Genomic DNA, 25792 nt, shown 5'->3' with positions numbered 1-25792 from the left:
TCTTTGGGCATTTATGTTGGAAACAGTGTAATCATAGAAAATATTCTAGTAGAAAAATTTTAAAAGCACTGTAACTCATTAAGATTTAAAAATCTGTAGTAGTTTAAAGCTAAGACTAAATACTGATTTTTTATTTACTTATTTATTTATTTATTTACTTCAATTTCCAGGATAAAGGTGCAGGTTTATTACATAGGTATATATGTGGCATGGTGGTTTGCTACACCTATAGACCCGTCCTCTAAGTTCCCTCCTTTTGCCCCCACACCCTCAACAGGCCCTGGTGTGTGTTGTTCCCCTCCCTGTGTCCACGTGTTCTCATTGTTCAACTCCCACTTATGAGTAAGAAATGTGATGTTTGGTTTTCTGTTCCTGTGTCAGTTGCTGAGGATGACGGATTCCAACTTCATTCATGTCCCTGCAAAGGACATGTTCTCATTCCTTTTTATGGCTGCATAGTATTCCATGGTGTTCATGTACCACATTTTCTATATCCAGTCTATCATTGATGGGCATTTGGGTTGGTTCCATGACTTTGTTATTGTAAATAGTGCTGCAATAAACATACGTGTGCATGTGTCTTTAGGGTAGAATAATTTTTATTCCTTTGGGTATATGTGCAGTAATGGGAGTGCTGGGTCCAATTATATTTCTGGTTCTAGATCTTTCAGGAATCTCCATACTGTCTTCCATGATGGTTGAACTAATTTACATTCCCATCAACAGTGTAAAAGCATTCCCATTACTCCACAGCCTCTCTAGCATCTATTGTTTCTTGACTTTTTAATAATCAACATTCTGGCGAGTGTGAGATGGTATCTCATTATGGTTTTGATTTGCGTTTCTCTAATGATCAGTGATGTTAAGCTTTTATTCCTTAAGTTTGTTGTCCACGTAAATGTCTTCTTTGGGAAGTGTCTGTTCATATTCTTTGCCCACTTTTTGATGGGGTTATTTTTTTTCTTGTAAATTTGTTTAAGTTCCTTGTACATTATGGATATCAGACTTTTGTCAGATGGGTAAATTGCAAACATTTTCTCCCACTCTGTAGGTTGCCTGTTCACTCTGATGATAGTTTATTTTGCTGTGCAGAAACTCTTTAGTTTAGTTAAATCCCATTTGTCAAATTTGGCTTTTGTTGCAATTGCTTTTGGCTTTTCATCATGAAGTTTTTGCCCATGCCTACGTCTTGAATTGCATTGCCTAGGTTTTTTTCTAGGGTTTTCATGGTTTTGGGTTTTACATTCAAGTCTTTAATCCATCTTGAGGTGATTTTTGTATAAGGTGTAAGGAAGGGGTCCAATTTCAGTTTTCTGCCTATTGCTAGCCAGTTTTCCCAGCACCATTTATTGATAAGGATATCCTTTCCCCATTGCTTGTTTTGTCAGGTTTGTAGAAGATCAATTGGTTGTAGATGTGTGGTGTTATTTCTGAGGTCTCTGTTCTGTTCATTGGTCCATATGTCTGTATTGATACCAGTAACATGCTGTTTTTGTTACTGTGGCCTTGTAGTATATTTTGAAGTCAGGTAGCTTGATGCCTCTAGCTTTTTTCTTTCTGCTTAGGATTGTTTTGGCTATACAGGGTATTCTTTAATTCCCTATGAAATTTAAAGTAGTTTTTTCTAATCTGTGAAGAATGTCTATGGTAGTTTGATGGGAATAGCATTGAAAGTATAAATTACTTTGGGCAGTATGGATATTTTCATAATATTGATTCTTCCTATCCATGAGAATGGACTGTTTTTCCATTTGTTTGTGTCCTCTCTTATTTCCTTGAGAATGGTTTGTAGTTCCCCTTGAAGAGGTCCTTCACATTCCCTTGTTAGCTATATTCCTAGGCATTTTATTCTCTTTGTAACAATTGTGAATGGGAATTCATTTGTGATTTGGCTCTCTGCTTGTCTATTGTTGGTGTAAAGGAATATTTGTGATTTTTCCACATTAATTTTTTATCCTCAGAGTTTGCTGGAGTTTCTTATCAGATTAAGGGCATTTTGGGCTGAGATGATAGGGTTTTCCAAATATAGAATCATAGCATCTGCAAACAGAGACAATTTGACTTCCTCTCTTCCTATTTGAATACTCTTTATTTCTTTCTCTTGCCTGACTGCACAGGCCAGAACTTCCAATACTACGTGGAATAGGAGTAATGAGAGAATATGGGACTACGTAAAAAGAATGGGCTTACGATTGATTGGAGTACCTGAAGGAGACGGGGAGAATGGAAACAAGCTGGAAAACATACTTCAGGACATTATCCAGGAGAACTTTCTAACCCAGCAAGACAGGCCGACATGCGAATTTAGGAAAATACAGAGAACACTACTAAGATACTCCACAAGAAGGTCAACCCCAAGACACATAATCATCAGATACTCCAAGATTGAAATAAAATAAAAAAAATATGTTAAGGCCAGGAAAAGGTCAGGTCACCTACAAAGGGAAGCCCATCAGACTAACAGCAGACCTCTCAGCAGAAACCCTACAAGCCAGAAGAGATTGGGGGCCAATATTCATCATTCTTACAGAAAAGCATTTTCATTGCAGAATTTCATACGTGGCCAAACTAAGCATCATAACTGAAGGAGAAAAAAAATCATTTTCAGATAAGCAAATGTTGAGGGATTTTGTCACCACCAGACCTGCCCTGCAAAAGCTCCTGAAAGAAGCACTAAATATGGAAGGGAAAAACTGGTACCAGCCACTGCAAACACCACCAAAATACAAAGACCAATGACACTATGAAGAAACTGCATCAACTAGTTTGCAAAATAACAAGATGGCATCATGATGACAGGATCAAACTCACACATAACAATACTAACCTTAAATGTAAATGGACTAAATGCCCCAATTGAAAGACACAGACTGGCAAAGTGGATAAAGAGCCAAGACCCATCAATGTGTTGCATTCTGGAGACCCATCTCACGTGCAAAGACACACATAGGCTCAAAATAAAGGGATGGAGGAAAATTTACCAAGAAAAAAAAAAAGCAGGGGTTGTAATCCTAGTCTCTGATGAAACACACTTTAAACCAACAAAGATCAAAAAAGACAAAGAAGGGCATTACATAATGGTAAAGGGATCAATTCAACAAGAAGAGCTAACTATGCTAAATATATATGTATCCAATACAGGAGCACCCACATTCATAAAACAAGTTCTTACAGACCTACAAAGAGAGTTAGACTCCCACACAATAATAGTGGGAGACTTTAACACCCCAATGACAATATTAGACAAATCAACGAGACAGAAAATCAACAAGGATATTCAGGACTTTAACTCAGCTCTGGATGAAATGAAACTAATAGATATCTACAGAACTCTTTACCCCAAATCATCATAATATACATTCTTCTCAGTGCCACATGGCATTTATTCTAAAATCGACCATGTAATTGGAAGTAAAACAATCTTCAGCAAATGCAAAAGAACTGAAATCATAGCAAGCAGCCTCTCAGACCACAGTGCAATCAAATTAGAACTCAGGATTAAGAAACTCATTCAAAACCACACAATTACATGGACATTGAACAATCTGCTCCTGAATGACTCCTGAGTAAATAATGAAATTAAGGCAGAAATTAAAAAGTTATTTGAAACCAATGAGAATAAAGAGATGAAGTACCAGAATCTCTGGGACACAGCTAAAGCAGTGTTAAGAGGGAAATTTACAGCACCAAATGTCTACATCAGAAAGCTAGAAAGATCTCAAATCGACACCCTAACATCACACTTAAAAGAGCTAGAGAAGCAAGAGCAAACTAGCCGCAAAGCTAGCAGAAGAAAAGAAATAACTAAGATCAGAGAAGAATTGAAGGAGTTAGCGCACCAAAAATACTCCAAAAAATCAGTGAATCCAGGAGCTAGTTTTTTGAAAAATTAACAAAATAGACCACTAACTAGTCTAATAAAGAAGAAAAGAGAGAAGAATCAAGTAGACATAATAAAAAAGATAAATGGAATGTCACCACTGATCCCACAGAAATTCAAACTGCCATCAGAGAATACTATAAACACCTCTATGCAAAGGAACCAGAAAATCTAGAAGAAATGGATAAATTCCTGGACACGTACACCCTCTGTACCAAACCAGGAAGAAGCCAAATCTCTGAATAGAACAATAACAAGTTCTGAAATTGAGGCGGTAATTAATAGCCTACCAACCAAAAAAAGCCCAGGACCAGACAGATTCACAGCCAAATTCTACCAGAGTTACAAAGAGGAGCTGGTACCATTTTTTCTGAAACGATTCCAAACAATTGAAACAGAGGGACTCCCCTTAACTCACTTTATTAAGCCAGCATCATCCTGATACCAAAACATGGCAGAGACACAACAGAAAAAGAAAGCTTCATGCCAATATCCCTGATGAACATCGATACGAAAATCCTCAATAAAATACTGGCAAACCGAATCCAGCAACCCATCAAGAAACTTACCCACCATGATCAAGTCAGCTTCATCTCTGGGATGCAAGTCTGGTTCAACATACACAAATTAATAAACGTAACCCATCACATGAGCAGAACCATTGACAAAAACCACGATAATCTCAATAGATGCAGGCCTTTGAAAAAATTCAACATCCCTTCATGTTAAAAACTCTAAATATACTAGGTATTGATGGAACACGTCTCAAAAAAAGAAGAGCTATTTATGACAAACGCACAGCCAGTATCACATTGAATGGGCAAAAACTGGAATTATTCCCTTTGATAACCAGTATAAATACTGATTATCTTAAAAGTTTTCTATAACAGTGAAGTTGAGTAGCATGATAGAGGGAAATCCAGTTACTCCCAGGGAATTGTAAATAACCTAGTTTCAAAGAAACGCTGCAGGATAAACACGTTGAAGCATAACTGGAAATTATTTTACAATGACCTTGAACCTCTGAGAAATCTATAGGTCCTCCTACAGAACAACTGCCTCTACTATAATGGAAAAGGGCTATCTCTCACTGAGTACTTAAAAAGAGAAATTTAGACCCATCCCATCAGAACTGTTATCCAAAGAAGCTTTAGATCTGGTATGCTACAGCATTTGAAAAATGCAATAACTGTCATTGATTCATGTCATTGGACCAAATGAATCCTTTACTCATTGCTTATAAAAGATGTCTGCTAATATACATAAAAATACACAGTAATATATTTTTCCACAACACAGAAAGCAAGCACAATAGGGAAGAGAAGAAGAAAAAAGAAAAGAAAATATTATACTTTAAGTTCTGGGGTACACGTCCACAATGTGCAGGTTTGTTACATAGGTATACATGTGCCATGTTGGTTTGCTGCACCCATCAACTCGTCATTCACATTAGGTATTTCTCCTAATGTTATCCCTCCCCCAGGCTCCTATCCCTCGACAGTCCCCAGTGTGTGATGTTCCCCTCCCTGTGTCCATGTGTTCTCATTGTTCAACTCCCACTTATGAGTGAGAACATGCAATGTTTGGTTTTCTGTCCTTGTGATAGTTTACTGAGAATGATGGTTTCCAGCTTCATCCATGTCCCTGCAAAGGACACGAACTCATCCTTTTTTATGGCTGCATATTGAGAACAAAGACACAACATACCAAAATCTCTGGGACACATTTAAAGCTGTGCGTAGAGGAAAATTTATAGCAATAAATGTCCACAAGAGAAAGCAGGAAAATTCTTGTATAGTTAAAGTAATCCAGTGTTTGTGGGAGGGGCAAGGGTGGGATAAGGAGAAAGGATCATGTCTTGTGGAATATCTTTTGAGGTACATCTCCCCTTAAAAAATATTTCAAGTAACATAGACTCATATCAATAATTTCTTTTATTATTTTTAGTAGCGCCATAACACAAAGTAGAAAATTCCCCATAAATTTAGAAAAGTCACACTTTAGATAACTCATTATTATACAGCAAACATCTTTAAGAAAATATTTACTAATATATAAGTAAACCAGACAATGGCTTAGTCTATGGGCCTTTTCTTTCCCCTCTCTGCATTTATTCCTCTGTTGATTTCACAATATCCTGACTTTAAACATCCAAATGCAAGTGACTTTTAAATTTGTACCTACAGTCTAGACCTCTCTTTAGCCATCTTCTACTGCCTTCATGGTATTTCTACTGGATTAAAGACATCAATTTAAAGTCTTAATTCACAAGGCTGATTTCCACTCACCAAACAAGATGCACCTAGTTTTTCCTATCTTGGCAACTTTTAGTTGAGATTTTAGGTCTAACATGTCAGAATCAGCTTCAGTTTCTTTATTTCGTTTATTTCCACCCTATGTCCTATCCTCCATGTTCCTACCCATCTAAGGAAATTCTCTGGAAACTACCTTTAAAATACATCTAGAATTTGACAACTTCTTCCCATCCCTCCTCAACTGCCTGGTTTGAGTGCTGTGCATCTTTCATTTAGAAGACCACCATTGCTTCTGAACTGTTCCGCCTTATTGCACTCTTCTCTCAAGCTGGAGTGATCCTAGATATTTCAGGTCATTATACTCTGCACAAAACACACCAAAGGACCCCCTCTAAAAACCAGAAAAAGAACTGAAGTCCTATGTGATCTTACAATGTGTTATATCAGTGCTTCTGGAACTTTAACATGTATGTAAATATCTGGTCATCTTGTTAAAATGAAGTCTAGATTTCATAGATTTGAGAAAAGATACAAGAGTCTGCACTTCTAACAATCCCTCAGGAGATGTCAGTACTGCCAGGTCATATTCATTACATAAAGTACTCCTTTGCCTAACCTCGTATCTTTCTGATTGCATCTCCTTAAACGCCATCTGATTTTTTCTCTCTAGTGCAACCATGCTGACCTCTTTGTTCCTTAAGCAAACAAGCCCACTCCAGCCTAAGGGCACTTTTGTTAGCAGCTTACTCTGCCGGGGGGGCTTTCCTCCAGGATACCATGTTCATCTTTCCCAGTCTCGGCTGAAAAATCACTTTGCCAATAAAACCTACCCTCACTACCTTACTTAACATTGCTAAGTCTCCCAACCTTCTCAATATTTTCAATCCCTCTCTTCTTCCCTTTTCCTCATTGTTCTTTTAAACCTATGAAATAAGGCATAAAAATTATCTGAATCCGTCTGTTAGAATCTAAGCTCCTTAAGGGCAAATAATTTTTTGTTCCATTCATTGATATAGTCCAAATATTTGAAAGCATGCATCACTAATAGTATATACTAAGTATATATTTGTTGGAGAATATTTAGTAATTAGATTTTTTAATGTATATTTTGTTCAATATAACTAAAATAAATGAAGATACTCATCATTTTGAAGTGACGGTATGAGTAATCACTTTGTGCCAGAACTGGAATGCTGGAGATCTCATGACAAATGGAGATTCACTAGGATGTCACTTAAATAAGGTATTGTTTTTGTTTTTGGCATTCCATGCTTCGTAAAATAATAACTGTCTTTTAGTTATGTAGACATGAAACATGTGTGGGTTTCTCATGAAAACTGCATTAAAATTTACCTGAAGGTGATGTAAATATTAACTACTGCTGAAGCAGAAACACTTTCAGAATTTAAAAATCTACAAATTGAGAGTGAAGTGTGATGAGCGAGAGAGAAAAGTATGTTTGAAAATTTTGATTTGGAAGACTACAGGGTTATGAAGAATTTCATTAATTTTTATTTGAAACCCTGCTAATTTGAGTCATTTAAATGAGTCAATCAAATGAGTTTGATTGTTAACTTGACTTATATTTCTACCTAAAAATTGTCTTAAACAAAGAGAAAAGTAAAATTCATCTAAAATGTTTACTAAGCTTGGTAAGTACATGTAGGTTTTACTTGTTGAATAGAATTTCTGAAATCTTTAACAGGTAAAAATGATATGAACTTTTCCATGTTTGCATTCTTATTAATCCATTTTTTTCTTTTCTTTTTTCTTTTTCTCTCTTTCTCCTTTTTTTTTTTTTGTTGTTGTTATTGTTGTAAGGTTTCCCTCTGTTTCCCAGGCTGGAGTGCCGTGCTGCAATGTCAGCTCACTGCAACCTCTGCCTCCTGGGTTCAATGATCCTCCCATCTCAGCCTCCAGAGTAGCTGGGACCACAGGCCCATGTCACCACACCCAGCTAATTTTTGTATTTTTGTCAATATGAGGTTTCACCATGTTGCCCAGGTTGGTCCTGAACTCCTGAGCTCAAGCAGTCTGCCCACTTTAGCCTCCCTAAGAACTGGGTTTACAGGCATGAGCCACTGTGCCAGGCCTATTTATTTTCAATACGAGATAACTAAAATAGAGGAAGGCTGTTAAAAACGACATTTCATAATAAACTCTGTACTTTATTTACTACTAATGTACCCGTGATAATTCATTAATTTTGATACATGTACTGTAGTATGTTATTATAAGGGGAGGTTGGGTGAAGGGTGTCTGAGTACTTTTGGTACCATCTTTGAACTCATCTATAAAAATCAAATTATTTTTAAGTAAAAGGTTATTTTAATGACACATTTTTTAAAATGTCAAGCTGTTAGAAATATGTAAGCATGAAATCTCTACATCAGCAGCGAACTAAAGTTTGTTGAGCCAAATATACTAAGAGAAATTCTACCATAACTTTAGCCCTAACGCAGAACTTTATGACTGCACAACTAGGCTGGTAGGAGTTACACATATTCCATGAGTCAGTTCCTCTGTTTTAAGAGATTTGGGAAGTTTCATTAGCCTCCTCTTATTTTTCACTAATGAAACCAATGACTCAGTGTATGAATGAACATACACGTGTTCTATACTTGAATAAATGAATATGTTTTATACATTCCCAGCTGTGTATCAGGATGCAAGAGTAGTTTTCTTTGACAATGCGTACCATAGGTATTTTCAAAACATTTCAACACATGTCATTTAAAGAAATAGGAATAATTTGTTTTTTGAATGCTGGCTATATTTATTGCTGGTACTTTGCATATTTGCACCTAAGATTTCAGTATCTGATCTACTAAACTTTACTGTATTTTAATTCAGGCCTTTATTCAAAATTAGTTTTCTGACCTATCAAGAACAGGCATATTGATTATAAATCAAAATCTATATTCCAAAACCCTGTCAGAAAAAAAAGGTATATAGAAAACAATAAAGCACTACTTTTCTACCAAACTGAAATAACTTTCTCTACCATAAATATTTTTTCCTTCAGATTCCTATTAAAATAAAAACTTTTGCTAAAATTAAAACCTGAAGGCTGGGCGCAGTGGCTCATGCATGTAATCCCAGCACTTTGGGAGGCTGAGGCGATTGGATCACCTGAGGTCAGGAGTTTGAGACCAGCCTGGCTAACACGGTGAAACCCCATTTGTACTAAAAATACAAAAATTAGCCAGGTGTGGTGGTGCACACCTGTAATCTCAGCTACTAGGGAGGCTGAGGCACGAGAATTGCTTGAACCCGGCAGGCGGAGGTTGCAGTGAGGTGAGATCACGCCACTGTCCTCTAGCCTGGACAAGAGCAAGATTCTGTCTCAAAAAAAAAAAAAAAAAAGAAAAAAAAAGTTGCTTCTGTAGACACATATTTATTGGAAGGGGATGTATAATGGATTCACTTAAGACCCAGTCAGAGATGCTATAAAATAATCCTTTCCAGTCTCCTACCTCCACCAAATTTCAGTATTCCGTCTACCCTAATATGCTTTTGGTATTTGAAATAATGACATAAACAAGGCATACGAGGTTCACTCATGGAGTTTATAAACTAGGAGAAAAAAATCCTTCAGAGTTATAATGTAAGAGGAGTACTATAAAATATAATATGTTATATATTAAAATATGTACAATATGACATAACATCTGAAATACAGTGCCACTTGGCAGTCACTCATTCTGGAGGAAGAAGGAATTTTACTATGAGAGCACTTTCAAGGATTGACTGTGAAAGCATGTTATAAGTGGTTCAAGGTAAAACAATAATTCTGGGAAGTGTTAAAAGGACCTAAGTCAGTCAGATCGGAAAATGTGAGTAAGGTGGAAACGTTACTTTAAAGGACATAGTGACTCACTGAAATCACAGATACAAAACGAAAATATGTTTGATTAAAGTAGAACGTTTAAGTCAAAACTATGTTATATGTTTCAATAATCAAGTCATTGCTGTCAATTTACAGTAAACATAATTATGCTTATTAACATCACATTTCATATTTCTATCAGCAAAAATCATGTTATTCTGATGAATATCTTTACTATATCTTTACAAAATAATACATCTCTCTGCTAAAGAAAGAACAAGTGCCAGACACACATACCTTACAATGTTAGGAGTGGCCCCAATGGAATCACTCAGCTTCTTTCCCTGGGTAGTCATTGCATTTATGTTGTTCTTATAGTTACATATTTGCATTCATGCCTGCTACACAAATATGGAGTCTACACTAAGAAATCCTTAAAAACTTGGTTTTCCCCAAAACATGATTTTATATATAAAATGAGATCACATCATCATTTGAGATATAAAGTGTAAATGCAGCAATAAATAAATCCCATTACATAGGTACTCTTAATCTCAAGTAGAAACAATAGCACCCACACAGCCATAAGAAACTGTACGGAAATTGAGCGGGCATGTTTCTGTAGCACTGGAATTTTCAACTGAGACAATTCATAGAGAGAAGAAAAAAAACATCAAATGCGTAACATTTGAGAAGAGGTCAGGCACCTCCTGCAGAGTTAAAGAAGAAGATGCTAAACTGGGTTTGCAACCCCAGCCTTGAGAGTCAACTCCCATGCCCCCTGTCCTTCCCACTCCCCGCAATGTAAGCAGAAAACTAGGGGGAGGAAAAAATCCACTGATGAAACTAGTAAGTCTTCCACCCAGAAGAAAGTGCAGTGATGCCTCCCTCCCAGTAAGTGAAGGTAAGTCCAAGAGGTGAACAGAACCCACTGAACTTTTTGGCACAAGTGATGACAGAGATTTGATATTTGCATCTCAATTTGGACTTCTGCTTTTACAGAGGATTCATCTACTATGTCTTTTTAAAATGAGGAAAAAGAAAACTGGAGAAAGAGATCAGCTGCAAAGAAATGCAGTTTCTTACATCTTAGCCAAGTGAGAATGTGGAACATTTCTCTTGGTCAAGTGGATATTGCATAACGTTCGTGGGTGACATTCACACTTAAAAGAAATACTGCTGAAGTAAAGGGTGAGGAAGTGTATAAAGGGCTCAAGCTAAGTAGCACCCCCTGAGGAATATTCTATCTCCAAAAAGCCTTCTAGTGTGCTTGCACTCCAGTCACACATCCCCAGGCGGCAGGTACTTAGATGCCTTTCCCACAGAGGGCAGGTGACAGCGACAGCCCAATGAGGTCAACAGCACCAGAAACATAAGAGGTATATGATCTCTTTCACCTTTCCAAGACAAGATGTAGTGCATGTCACCATTAAGCTCCCCTCGTTGAGGTTTACTTTCATGGAGGTCAGAGACAATGTGAATGCAAAATTAAGCATTATTATAAGTTTTAAACTGTGCATGGCTGAACTGTTTATTCTGGAAGGCAGCTATGCTCACCACTATACCACCAATACTGAAATGTTTTTTTTTTCTAATGCTGGAAGATGATAATATATCTACAGTGTCTGCCAAATATATTATTAAATAACTGAAAGGGAGCATCAAAAAGAAGAGCTTAATGTAGTAGTCAAATTTAAAATTCATGTTTATACTACACTGAGTTGAGATCATACAATGGTTTGATTACATAACTGTAACTTGATTTTAAGGTACTCATTCACATACCTATGGAAGATGAATCAACAATGGAAACAGAAAAAAAGTACTAATGCAGTCATTTTCCTCAAATCAAAGTGAGAAATCCCTAGCCACAAGACTTTTGAGTATTTTATTCTCATTCGCAAGCTTTAGACTGTCCCAGTCTGAGGCCATTAAACATTCTACGCACACAACTTCACTAGCTGATATTCTAGACTCACGAAACAAGTTTCTGACTCTCATTTTGTATCTTCACAATATACCAACAGGTAAAGTATGTACTTACACAGACGCTGAATGTTCTAATTTCTGTGACAGTTATTTCTCATTTTAAAGTAACGAATGTGCTTTGTTATTATATTTCAGTTTTATAAACATAATGATCTGCCTCTGACAGATGGATACGTGTGATACAGTGTCAGGATTTTCACCTTGATCAATTTGGCCAGATCAAGGGCACTATAAATTCTCCATGGTGCTGCACCTTTGCAAGAAGTCTGGAGGGAGCCTGTTAACTTTTTTCTGGGTTTGGCAGGGCTAGGGTGCGGCAGCACTTTTGTACCGTGTTCAATTTCTATAATATTCAGACTTAATATTAATTTCTGCATGCTTGTGCTTGAACACAAACACTGAGTTTTACGCAGTTTAGGAAATAATGCATTTTTTCTTTCTGTTTTTCACCTACCACCCTCCTTTTTCTCTCTTTTATTTATTTTTATTTTATTTTATTTTTTTGAGACGGAGTCTGGCTCTGTCACCCAAGCTGGAGTGCAGTGGCGTGATCTCGGCTCACTGCAAGCTCCACCTCCCAGGTTCACGCCATTCTCCTGCCTCAGCCTCTCGAGTAGCTGGGTCTACAGGTGCCCGCCACCACGTAGACCCAGCTATGTGGGTCTCTCTTTTTTTTTGTACTTTTAGTAGAGACGGGGTTTCACCGTGTTAGCCAGGATGGTCTCGGTCTCCTGACCTCGTGATCCACCTGCCTCGGCCTCCCAAAGTGCTGGGATTCAGGCATGAGCCACCGTGCCCGGCCCTTTCTCTCTTTTAATAAAATAAAACAAAACAAAATTCAAAGCAGCGCAATATTCCTGCATCCAGGTTAATAAATTTTTTTTAAAAAACTATAGTCCTTCGTCTCACTCATTGTTTTGGGGGCACTGTCTTTATAAATCTCTCCTAAACCACACAATGTGCACAGATAATATAATCCATGTATTCCATAATTAAAATAAATAATATGAGCTTATCAGTTTGGGGCCATTATTTGAAGTATATGGTACATGATAGATGACTGATTAATGTTTCTGATACTTCTATCAAAAACCCACAGTTACTCTCAGTGCAAAATGATAAAGTAGGGTCAACACAGATGACACCAGGATGATTTCATTTGCTTTCTTTCTATGTTCACTAGAATTGGTTCCGTCTTTCCTTCTCCAGAAGGCTCTTGCTTTTTACTGAACCCTTACACCATATGTGTTAGGGTCAAGGTAGGATTCTCATAGAACAGACATATGAAGCATTAATTTCCTCACTATTTTATGCTTCGCTTTTGGAACACTCAATATGGTTCTGTGTCTTAAACAACAGAGGCCAACACTGGTAATTTCTTATTATTTCCTGCTTTAGTTTTGTCTCCTCCTAATGAGAAAACAAACTACATTTTCATAAGATGATGAAATTTTACGTAAGTGAAAAGAAGCTCTGTAAATTATTTTGATTTTTAATAGAAATATAAAAGTAAAAAAATATAAAAATACAAAAAGTAAACAAATATATAAAATTCTACAGATTTTTATAGATGGCTTCATAAGTATAGAAGGTAACTACATTTTGCAGTATCATTTTCACACCTATCTTGAGAGAAATATTAATAAATGAAACATGAACATATATTTCATAAAATCCAGCCATCATATGTAGTATTTGAGCAACTGCCTTTCCACCAACGAATTTTTTTAAAGAGACTTCTTCCTCCAGAATTGAACTCTGCTGATTCTACTAAGCTCTTTAATTTTTACTGAAGACGGAAACTATTCACTCTGTATTCGAGTTATTATCAAGAAGAATGGGGCACAGGAAATATCTTCCCAACACCACTTTATTAAAAGAAAAGAAAATGTTGGAGGAAACTGAAAAAGCTAATCATACAGGTATACTGAAGATCAGCTTGAATTAATCAACCTGTTTTGAAATTGTTGACTCACTTTGAACTCCGTGGGAGCGTACAATTTTCCAGATTTCTGACGCTACTTCTTTGACATCCACTTGATAGTGATGAATAGGCACACCTCCATGGGAGTCCGGTTTGTTGAAGGAAACCTTGGCTGTGGTCTGTGACAGCTCTATGATCTTCACTCCATAGGGACTGGATGGCACATCTATAGATAAAGAAATATAAAGAGAACATAACCAAGGGAATGGGAATGGCCATTATTAAGGCAATGTTGTTATGAGAACTAGGCGTGAAGGAAAATTGCTACCTGTATCGCTTAGTATGTCTGAGTTACAGAACTTCCTTAAACACCTGAATGTTCTTTTGAAATTTCAAGAAAGTATACACGAGTCAACTTTTATTACCACAGAAAATAGACAGCAAAATTAAAATCACACTTCAATTATTGAGGGAATATGTTACTTCTGCATTTTCTATACAATATAAATATTTTATTGAGGTCCAGGAAACAATCTTGTGTGTGTTTAAGAGAAAAAAAATAAAAGAGAGATAAAGAGGGTAGTTAAAATGTTAGAATACATAAATCAATTATTCAACCGTCACCATAAATAATGGTGCCTTGTGAAAATACAAAATGTATTTTCTTTGCATTCACCACAGTTATTGTAGGTAAGTGCTAAGTTTTGAGAAAAATGTCAGTATTATGAACTAAATAAGACTGTAAACTATTGGGTCTAATTTCATTTATATTATCCAACTAAATTCAACCTTTAGTTGAGATATTAAAATCCTATTCCCATATTTTCAAAATAGCTATAAAATTCTTCCTGTGTTTTATTTTAATCCATCCACTACTTAAATTATTTCAAGTTCAATAAGGTATCTTAGGTGGACATTTAATTTAGTGTCTAATATAAAAAATTATTTCAGAAGAACTATCTCAAAGGCAGAGCAGGCAGAATTAGAAGAAAAAAATCCCAGTGAGGGATTTTTGAAAACTCTACTCCAGAAACATCAAGATTTAGAGACACATTAACATTAATTTCTCTATTAATCTCTTCCTCTTTTGTTCCTATCACATCTGAAGTAACCTTAAACTTTGGAAAAAAAATATATTTTTTTCAGAGAGGGAATATATATATTTACATACACACACACACACACACACACACATATATATATAGAGAGAGAGGGAATATATATATATGATATGGTTTGGCTCTGTGTCCCCACACAAATCTCACCTTGAATTTTTTTTTTTTTTTTTTTTTGAGACGGAGTCTCGCTTTGTGGCCAGGCTGGAGTGCAGTGGCACGATCTCAGCTCACTGCAACCTCAGCCTCCCCTGGGTTCACGCCATTCTTCTGCCTCAGTCTCCCGAGTACTGCCTCACATGCAGTACATGTGAATTTCAATTCTTATATCAATCATTTACATAAAAATCTCAAATTGGGGCTGGGCATGATGGCTTCCACCTGTAATCTCAGCACTTTGGAAGCCGAGGTGGGTGGATTACTTGAGGTAAGGAGTTTGAGACCAGCCTGGTCAACATGGTGAAACCCTGTTTCCACAAAAATAAAAAAAATTAGCCAGGTGTGGTGGAGTGTGCCTGTGATCCCAGCTGCTTGGGAGGCTGAGGCAGGAGAATTGCTTGAACCCGGGAGGTAGAAGTTGCAGTGAGCTGAGATCACGCCCCTGCAAATCCAGCCTGGGCAACAGAGAGAGACTCTATCTCAAAAATAAATAAATACAAATAAAAATAAAAACAAAAATCTCATATGGCAGTCAAAAGTTAAATGTACTTCATTTGCTGGAGTTAAAAAAGGTCACTGTAGGTCACATAAAATATGCGACCTACATATATATAGCACTGAGCAAGAGCCAGGAGGACAGCTTTATGGCCTTTCATATGTGAATACTGAAAAGAAATGCCACAGTGTATATGTCAACTCTAATTAGAAACTGTAAATTATTTAGGGAGCCTATGAAGTACATTATGTTACAACTCTAAAACACATGTGTAGAATTCTGATGCATCCAAAAGTCTTAGAACTATTAAAATCATATCTGGAAATACAAATTTTAAGATATCTAAATAATGTTTTTAGGCCTTCAAATATTCTAATAATTTTCATGTTTCCTTAATCTCCAGGTAAATCTGCATGTCTTTTCAGCTGTAGGTTTGATCCAAAATTTACTTATAAGTTTGATCCAAAGTATAGGAGAAAGACAAACAAATGCGCACGGATCCCCTTAAAAAATGCCAATTCTTCAGTCTGTGCTGAGTGGCTGACTCCCTAACGTACATTAGATCTAAGTTGGATGTCATAGGCATTACACTCCAGTTTGGGGACATGTGTCAAAAGTGAAGGTAGTATATTCTGGGGGATGAGAGGGAGATATTATCCTCTTGGGCTTTCATCTTTGAATATATGGTATAAACATGATTGTTTGTTTTTACTCTGACTGCAGAGGCTGCACCATTCACCAACTGTGCACCCTGTCATGGTGCACCTGCAGAGAAAGAAGAGCCTTTTTTTCCTTTTAGCACAAAGCCACCATCATCAAAACATGGGCCAGTGCCTAGTCTCTTCTAGCTATATAGTCCATTTTCAGATCTGCTGACACTTCTTGTGGCCTTTTATTCATATTATTTTCCACTAGCCTCTTATTTCTATTATTGCTTTTAAAGCAAAAGCATGCTTATGACTTTCATTCTCTTTCTAAATATTTTTTACATTTTGGTTCTATAAGTCCAACTGTCAACTGACTACTAAATTGTAAGTTTCTTGAGGAAAGAGATAAAACATTTTACAAACACATATTCACACACATCTATTTATACATGCATACAGATAGATATATGTAACATATAACAAAGTGACTGGAATATACTAAGTTCTCAGGAAATGCTTGATTAATTAAATATTTCAGTAATGAAAAATAATATACAAAGATAGAGAACATATCTAAGTGAATAGTGTCAGATGTGCCCAGAATCAACATCTCTAATTCTGCTCTTCACTTTCTGGATTTTTCTGTAATTGCTTTCACCCTTGATTCCTATCTATCATATACATCACAATCCGTCAAAACACTATTTTAATAATTCCTGCATTATAATTCATGTATCTATTTCTTCCTTCCCATTTCCTCTGTTACCTCCCAAGCCCTGGCCCTATCTGACTTTTCCTGTGATGCCATTAGCGGCTGTTGGCTTCCTTTTCTATTGGATGTCCAACAAAAACATCAATGCACGAGCCATGCAAATACAAAATCAATCTTTGTAAAGAACGACTCTGATCACATCACTTCCCTGGAATGGTATTCAGGAGCTTCATTTTCATTACAACATTAGTCTCGATCTTTTCAGCCTCGTGTTCAGGATCCTGGATTATCTAATGCACTGGGTGTATGCAAAGACACGGGTCTACTCTAAAAGACTTTCAGACACAGCCCAATATTTCAACTGAGGCTCATAGCGGATGCTCAGTTTCACACACTATTATTCCTTCATTGTTACCATAGTTTTCTGAACTATTTCCTAGCATCTTATATCCCAAAAATTGATGAATACCATCCACCACTCAATGAATGAATAAATGAATAGAAAAGCAATTGTGCAAATATTTATTTGTTTACTCTTTCTCTTCATCTCTAATAGTGCTGGTAAACTGTTGGATTAAGAGACTGGATATGTCATGAGAATCCATGGATTCAAGGCCTGGCCTTGACACTTTTGTCAACTACAGCACTTAATCCTTTCACATCGCAGTAGTTTTCTCTCCCAAATGGAGATTAGAATAGTACCATCGCGAGTGTTGTTGGAAATATCAAGTAATGTTGAGCACTTTGACCCTAGAATACATTAAAACTCTCAGCAAATGTCAGTCATTGTAATTTTTCTATCCCTCCCTGATCATCAGCCTCCTTCTATTACATACTTTTGTATCCATTGACATGTATCAATGTTTTAGTCAAATGGCAGGTAATGGATACAATACCGATGTTCAGCTCAGAATTTTTTGAGGTGTGTAATGGCAAGGAGTTGGTGCCATGACCTAGGAGTCAGATGGATACAATCTCTGGAGTCACTGAATGAACTTGTGTTTATTAAACTCCCAGAAGTTATTCATCTTGCATAACTGAAACTTTTTAATCTTTGTCCAACGTCTTCCCATTTCTCCCACTCCCCAGCCCCTGGCAACTACCATTTTTCTCTGCTGCTATGAGTTTCACTGTTTTAGAATTCCACATATAAGTAAGATCATGCTGTACATCTTTATATCTTGGCTATTGTGAGTAATGCTTCAATGTAACCAATGTCTTGGAGAGCTATCACCTCTTGATTAACTGATAATGGAATTCTATCTTCTCATTTTCCAAGACTAAACACTCCATCTCTGAATGACAATGTCTTTTCCTTTTGTCTTCTCCAAAATTTTTCTTTATCAGATAGCTCTTCTCTTCCTGTTTCTTCTTCTTTGGAATTTTATTCTTTCTTCTCAGTCTTATTACTGTGAATTATAAAGATCTCTTTTTTTTTTCAATCTCACTCTCTTCTCAGGAAACATACTCTTATTTTGTTCCTTGTTACTCTGTTTCAATAGATTTTTTCTAATTTCTGCCCCAACATCTTTATTTCTGAGAATTTGGTCTCCTAGCATGCATAGTTCATAGACACTAACTGTGCTCTTTTTACACATATGAGGCTGTGGTGTTGCTAAACTTAGATCCAGGAATCTGAAGAGTTTGATTTTTGTAAACTCTCCTTTAAAATGAAGTGCTAGCCTGCATATTATTTCAGAATGGTGTTTTAAACCCTAGATATTTTAAACCCTAGATATTTTTGTATTAACAGTCAGAGTCAAATTCTATGATTTAAGATACTCCTGTTTATCACAAGAGATTGCAGGCTAAAATCTTCATTTCCTAGACTCACTTGCTGCTGTGGTTCTAAGTTTCATGTAGTGAACCTAGAATGAAAGTAACGTGTATATAGTTTAGAATGCTGGAGGGCTGTGAATGTCAGTCCCACTTTTCTCAGGAGGTGCACATGGACAAGGGGCTCTGCAGATATGAATGAGGGTAGCATCCGAACTCCCCACTCCACAGCCTATTCATCCAGTTTCTGGAGTGGTGTGGCTGTGATTACTAGCTGAGGGGTAACTTGGCAGCAGGGCTTCCTGACCTCTAGTTAGTCATTGCAGACTTCACATGTGGACCACGCTTATGCTATTTTGTGACCTTCAAGGTAGAATATTGGTGGCTGTCTTTGGTCTTTTCTCTGCCTTTCCAATGATTTTATAACCAGCTTGTTCTTTATAATAAATCCGTTTCTGCTTGATTTCCTCATCAATTTCTATCTGGTAAAAGTCTCAAATACTACAAGAGTTGGAACATAAGTAACTGAATTTCCTAGATCCAGTAACACTGTTACATGCAGTGTCACGATAATTGCTTGCAACTCAGGGACTTCTATGTTGAGATAGGTTCTATCTACTTCTGTTTTGAGTGGCTACCTTACTTCTATAAGGTTTTATACACATTTTTCTTGTTTCGATCATGCTGTGGTTTGAATGCTGGTTTCCCTCCAAATTTTATATGTTGAATATATTATTAAGAGGTGGGGTCTTTTGGGATGTGATGAAGTCATGAGACATCCACCCTCAAGAATAAAATTAGTGCCCCCATAAAAGAGGCTGGATGAAGTATGTTTGCCCCTTTCACCATATAAGGACACACAGAAGGCACCATCTATAAAAACAATTTGGTTATTGGACCTACACCAAAAACCAAATCTGATGGTGACTTGATCTTGAATTTCCCAGCCCCTAGAACTGTGGGCAATATATTTATGTTGCTAATACATTACAGGGTCTAATATATTTTGCTATAGCATCCACAACAGAGCAAGAAATATTGTGAGCTTAATCTAATGTTATATAGCCCACTTGCAATACATCTGAAATGCTGTAAATTCCTTCTCATTTCACTACTCACCTAGTTTTTACCAATTGCCAAATCCAAATTATTATTTAGATTTTTTCACAGTATTTGACCAATTATATTTACATTTATCTTTCAAAATAGATACACTATCTCCCTGAAAAATTTCTTTCATTTTTTTTTGTTCTTATAAGTCCATGAATTAAACTGAAGTAGTCCAGAGATCTGACCTTGGTTTTCCCATTTTTACCGCTAATATTCTCCATAGAAGTATTCATTCACTACCAAGATACCAATGGAAATTATTTCCTCCAAATATGAGTATGTCTTGACCCTTCTCACAACTCACAGACACCCAGATTCACTTATCTTTAGTACTGGGCATTTCAACAATGGCTCATAAGCAAATCAAATATAACACAATGAACCCTTCAAACATTCAATTTAGAAATATCATGAGCCAGAAAAAAATTTTGAAGAGCGAACATTAGAGTGTTTGAGTTTCAATTTACATATTTTAGATATTTGGAGAATTTGGAAATTGGCAGTTGTGTCACTTTTTTTAATTATACTTTAAGTTTTAGGGTACATGTGCACAACATGCAGGTTAGTTACATATGTATATTTTATGCTATGTTGAAATCTGTCTCTAGAACACCACCAAGATAATTTTCTAAGATACATGAATTATGTTGCTTTATGACTAAAAATCTCCAAATTTCCCTCGTTGTATACCAGACAGAATGTAAACATGATGAATTTTTTTTTTTTTTTTTTTTTTGGAGGAGGAAGAGTCTTGCTTTTGTCGCCCAGGCTAGAGTGTAATGGTGTGATCTCGGCTCACTGCAACCTCCGCCTCCTGGCTTCAAGCAATTCTCCTGCCTCAGCCTCCCGAGTAGCTGGGATTACAGGCACCCATCACCACACCTGGCTAATTTTTTTTTTTCTATTTTTAGTAGAGATGGGGTTTCACCATGTTGGCCAGGCTGGTCTCAAACTCCTGACCTTACATGATCCACTTGCCTCGGCTTCCCAAAGTGCTGGTATTACAGGCGTAAACCACCTTGCCCTGCAAACATGATGAACGTTTTTAAGATCTATGACTTAACTTCTCTCTCCCTCTCTATGCCATTACCAACACTGGTCTTCTCACACAATATACCCTTCCAGTCTTCCATTAAATGCCTTACTCATTAACAGTCCCATCCTTTCAGAGCATAGTGCCTACGTACAAGTGTAACCTTGATGTTTCTTTGAGTCTTTCCCTTTCTTCTTCCCTGGAACTGTTTCTACTCCCTCTTTCACACTCATTTCAAAAGTTGACACCTTTTGAAAGCCTTTTCCAAGAACTCCAATCAGAATTCATTTTTGTTCTCCCAAACCTTTGATTCACACTTCTACAGCAACCTTATATCTTTTGAACTCTAACTTATGTGTAAAGACCAGATGCTATATATTATTTATCTTCAGATTCCCAAGATCTAGAACAATGTCTGGTACCTACTAGAAATTCACTATATTTTTTGAGTGAATGAATTAAAAAGTGATTAGGAATTGATGCAAACATAGATTCTCTGAAAATAATGTCAAATTATCCTGATTTCCTTTCCTTCACAGCAATATGAGAATGAGAAAACCAAGAATATGTTATGAATAGTTTCTGAATATCACTGTTTGCTTAATGAGTTCTTTAAAAAATCAAGATGTAGACTTGTCCAGGCTAGATCATAAAACTGATTATGTTAAAGAATCCTGGCGTTATATTTAAGTGAAGAAAATGTGATACTAAATGAACTAATTTTAACGTGCTTTCAAGCGTTATGGAGCAAAGGTCTGGCTAAGATAAAATCTAGGTACACAGACCAGTAGATAGGCCGTAATTCCGTATCTTAGAATTCTATTCAATTGGTCCCGTTTAAACTGTAAGCCGATCTCTGTTCTCAAGGATGACTTATACAGGCTTATCCTGACTCTGGTGAAAATACAGATGAATGCTTCATGATATTGTACTTGTGACTTAAATCAATCCTGAAAAAAAGAGCTAAAATATTGAATTTGACAGGGCTTCAGTAGGTTAAAAAATGAGTCAAAACTGACAAGATGAGATTTAATAGGGGTAAGTATAGAGTCCTGAACTGAGGTTAAAAAAAATCAATTGTGAAGCACAGTATCAGAGACCTCCCTTAATAGCAGTTCGTGTAAAAAATTGGTAGGACAACCTCCTAAATGGAAAAAAATAACAAAAGTCAAATGAATTTAACATTATTTAATAGAAGTATAATGTTCAGAATAAGTAAGGTCATTATCTCATTTTACTAAGCCTTGGTCCTTGATGTCTAGATTTATGTATAACAACTAAAGGGGTATCAAGGTACTGACTTCTATCCAAAAGAAAAGTGACCAATATGAACTATAATTAGGCCATAATAATACCTACCTAATATTTGTTGAGTACTTGTCATGTGCTGGGTGCTTGAATGCAATAACTCACTTAGTTGCCACAATACTCTTACCAGGTAAATCTTGGAATGACTGCACAGAAACTCTTAGAGAGCTGAGGCTCTCATTCCCCAGGGGCTGGACATATTACCTGATGACAGCTAACAGCCAAGTCCCTCCCATAAAATTGCCCAACAGAAGGTGACTTTATCAGAAACCTGCATCAATTAATGAAACAAAGGTGGGATTATTTTATTTAGGATTAAGGTTTAATATAAAAAAGTTCAACAGTTAAAAAATATAACAATGATGAAACAAATTAAGAAATTTAAAAATATATAAATGAAAATACTTGATAACAATATTTACAATGTAGGGTAATGATTTTTCAAGAAAAGAAATAATAAATATGCATATAAATATACAGAATGCCTTGTCAGATAATCATCTTTTGGAAGTAGAAAATTGTAAGGAAGAAATAACACTATATAGTAAAACTTTTATTTAGCCTTACATGCTGTACAACTTTAATTTGATTCAAGATATGTACTTTGATCCAAATAGAGAATGCTTCCTACTGGAAGGCAGGATCAACACCTAGGAGGTACATTTTAAAAATCAACTTTATGGTGAAGTCTTAAAATATATATATATTTGTCTCTGTTACATTTCTAGTTAATATTTTGATTAAAAGTTAAGAAAACAAAATTATCAAGCACATATGTGAAATATTTCATATTTCTATAACAACATAAAAAGATTACTTTTCCTCCCCAATGTTCTAAAGACAGAGGAGATAGGTAAAAGAAGACTACGTCAAGCCTTGCTTATTAATAGGAAGTCAGGGTTTAATGGAAAGTCCTTGCTTAGGGTTAACTGACTTAAACCAAGCACATACACACTTTATTTCCATTTCAAAAATATTTCATTTTTATATTATTTTTATAGGTTTAGGGGGTTTTGTTACAATCACATATTATGTACTAGTGAAGTTTGGGCTTTTAGTGTATCCATCACTAGAATATTGAACATTGCATCCAACAAGTAATGTTTCAATCTTCCTCTCTCTCCCAGCCTCCCAACCTTTGGGAGTCTCCAGTGTCTATTTTTCCATGTGTGTACACACTGTTAAGCTCCCACTTACAAGTGAGAACATGCAGTATTTGAATTTCTGTTTTTGATTTATTTCACTTAGGTGAATGGCCTGCAACAAGCCTTTTTGGGTTGCTGTTTCTGTCTTGGCAAGTGGGCACTCTTTTTACCCTGCCTAGATCCCAACACTCAACACTGGACCCCAACACTCAACACTGGACCCCTACAACACTCATTCCACTCCATTCACTCTGCTCAGGCTTTCACATCTCATGCCAGGCCTCTGTGCTTCACCCTACTCCCACACACATGCCTACCTCGTTCCGATGTAGGGCTGAATTATTAAAAAGGGAAAATGTAAGGAAAGAAGGAAAGGAGGACAAATGGGAGGAAAAAAGGAAAAAATGATTTCTGAATGCTGAAAAAGTAATTGTTTCCTATATTACCACTGAATGTGTACAAAAATTTCATACTACATTTTGGCTCTTAATTAATTCCCTTTGGAAGTAAGGTATTCTCTTACACTGTAAAATACCATATGCCAAATGATCTTGACCTTTTACAAGGCAAATAGGCCAATGAAACCTTGAACTGTGGTATCTTCATATATTAGGAAATATTTAATTTTTTATATAATAAATGTCTTACATCTTATTTAAAATCACAGTACAGTTTATGTTAGGATTCTGCAGGACAGATTAAGTTTTCTACCAAATATTAGTATTAAAGAACAGTCCCATAAAATAAATCATATTTATAAACGTTGATGTTTAAACTATGTTTTCCATCTAAGGCTGAGTGTCTGAATCATTTTTATATCTTCATTACAATTTCAATTGAATCCACCCTTTTCTAAAACAAATTCTTAGACTGGAATTGTATAAAATTTGGAATATTAGGAGAATTGTAGAAAAATATTCAAAAAAGTTTTCCAATCTTTTCTAACTCGGCTTTAATGAAAAACTTTAATTTTTATTATGGTTACACAGAAGAAAACTCACTAATTTAATATAGTCACTAGAAGGATAGGAATTGCAGTAAGTATTGTGAGATATGAAGGTGCGCGCACATTAAATACTACCTGTGAATTTCATGGAATTTTTTTTTTCTTTTTTTTGAGACGGAGTCTCTCTCTGTCGCCCAGGCTGGAGTGCAGTGGCATGATCTCGGCTCACTGCAAGCTCCGCCTCCCGGGTTCACGCCATTCTCTTGCCTTAGCCTCCCTAGCAGCTGGGACTACAGGCACCCGCCACCACGCCCAGCTAATTCTTTTGTATTTTTAGTAGAGAGGGGTTTTCACCTTGTTAGCCAGGATGGTCTGGATCTCCTGACCTCGTGATCCACCCGCCTCGGCCTCCCAAAGTGCTGGGATTACAGGCGTGAGCCACCATGCCCGGCCTCATGGAATTATTTAAACCTAATCAACATAATGTTTTAAATACCAAATATTAATACACCCTCCTAAAAATTCTGGTCATTTATTAAGTTGTACCTAATTGAGAAACACATCATTTATAAAATGGCAATATACAATACTGGATCAATATTAATAACATTATATATACATATATTGATCCTATATCTAATTATTTATATAATTATATACTAATTTAAAGAAAAGTTGCATAATTTCCGAAGGCTTGGAATTAATTTGAGTAGTGAATGCTTGTTATTAGTACAGTTGATTCTTCAATTTATTATCAGTGCATTTTGGTGAGAATTAGCACACTTCATTTTCTTATAATTTAATTTGCTTGTATAACAGTCTCTTCACATTTCTAAACTCACTTATCTTGATTTTTTTTCTCCCTGCCTTCTTCCATCAATTCCTTCCATGTAATCTCTTTTCTCCCTTCTCTATCAATGCAGTAAAACTTGAATTGGAGAATAGCAGGTTCTCTAAGTTACATAATAATTTGACATTATTAGCTTAAAAATTTCCCTTCTTGTCCTTTGCGATCAATGACATTAATATTTAGAATATATCTATATAGCAGTAAAAATGAACATTTCTCTGAACTTAATATAAAATTAAAGTTATAGATAAAATCTCTACCTGAAAAGGTCATAAAATTTCTTTACAGATGCTTTTAAGTCTGTTAAAATATAATATTACAATAATTTTCTGATACTATTTTACCTAGTCTTAGAAGACTGTTTTTTTCCATTTGAGCTATATAAACTATTTTTTAAAATGTATTTTAGAATTCCTCATCAGTCTTGTAAAACATAATGGCAAATTTTATAAATAAGTAAACAATATCTGGCTTTCTGGTTTGTATGAATTTTTTATTTTATATGTTGTTATTTCTGTATCTTTAAGCTTTAGAGGTAAAACTAGAATATTAACATATATATACAAAATAAAATATTTTCAACAAATTTCTGTAAACTTCAATTTTCTATTTTCCTTC

General features: G+C 35.9%; 1 protein-coding gene across 5 annotated transcripts in view; it reads right to left on the bottom strand.

Annotated features, from left to right (window-relative positions):
* Positions 1-25792, bottom strand: part of NCAM2 (neural cell adhesion molecule 2) — a 562762-nt gene that overhangs the window by 95084 nt on the left and 441886 nt on the right. For all 5 annotated transcript variants that reach the window (XM_030806254.1, XM_030806255.1, XM_030806256.1 and 2 more), the window contains one exon: positions 13930-14103. In XM_030806254.1, coding sequence (XP_030662114.1) covers positions 13930-14103 — 174 coding nt within the window. The remainder of the gene's footprint in view (positions 1-13929; positions 14104-25792) is intronic.

Source organism: Nomascus leucogenys, chromosome 25 (genome assembly GCF_006542625.1).
Source record: "Nomascus leucogenys isolate Asia chromosome 25, Asia_NLE_v1, whole genome shotgun sequence".
NCBI lineage: Eukaryota > Metazoa > Chordata > Mammalia > Primates > Hylobatidae > Nomascus > Nomascus leucogenys.
This window is presented reverse-complemented; position numbering and strand designations above follow the sequence as displayed.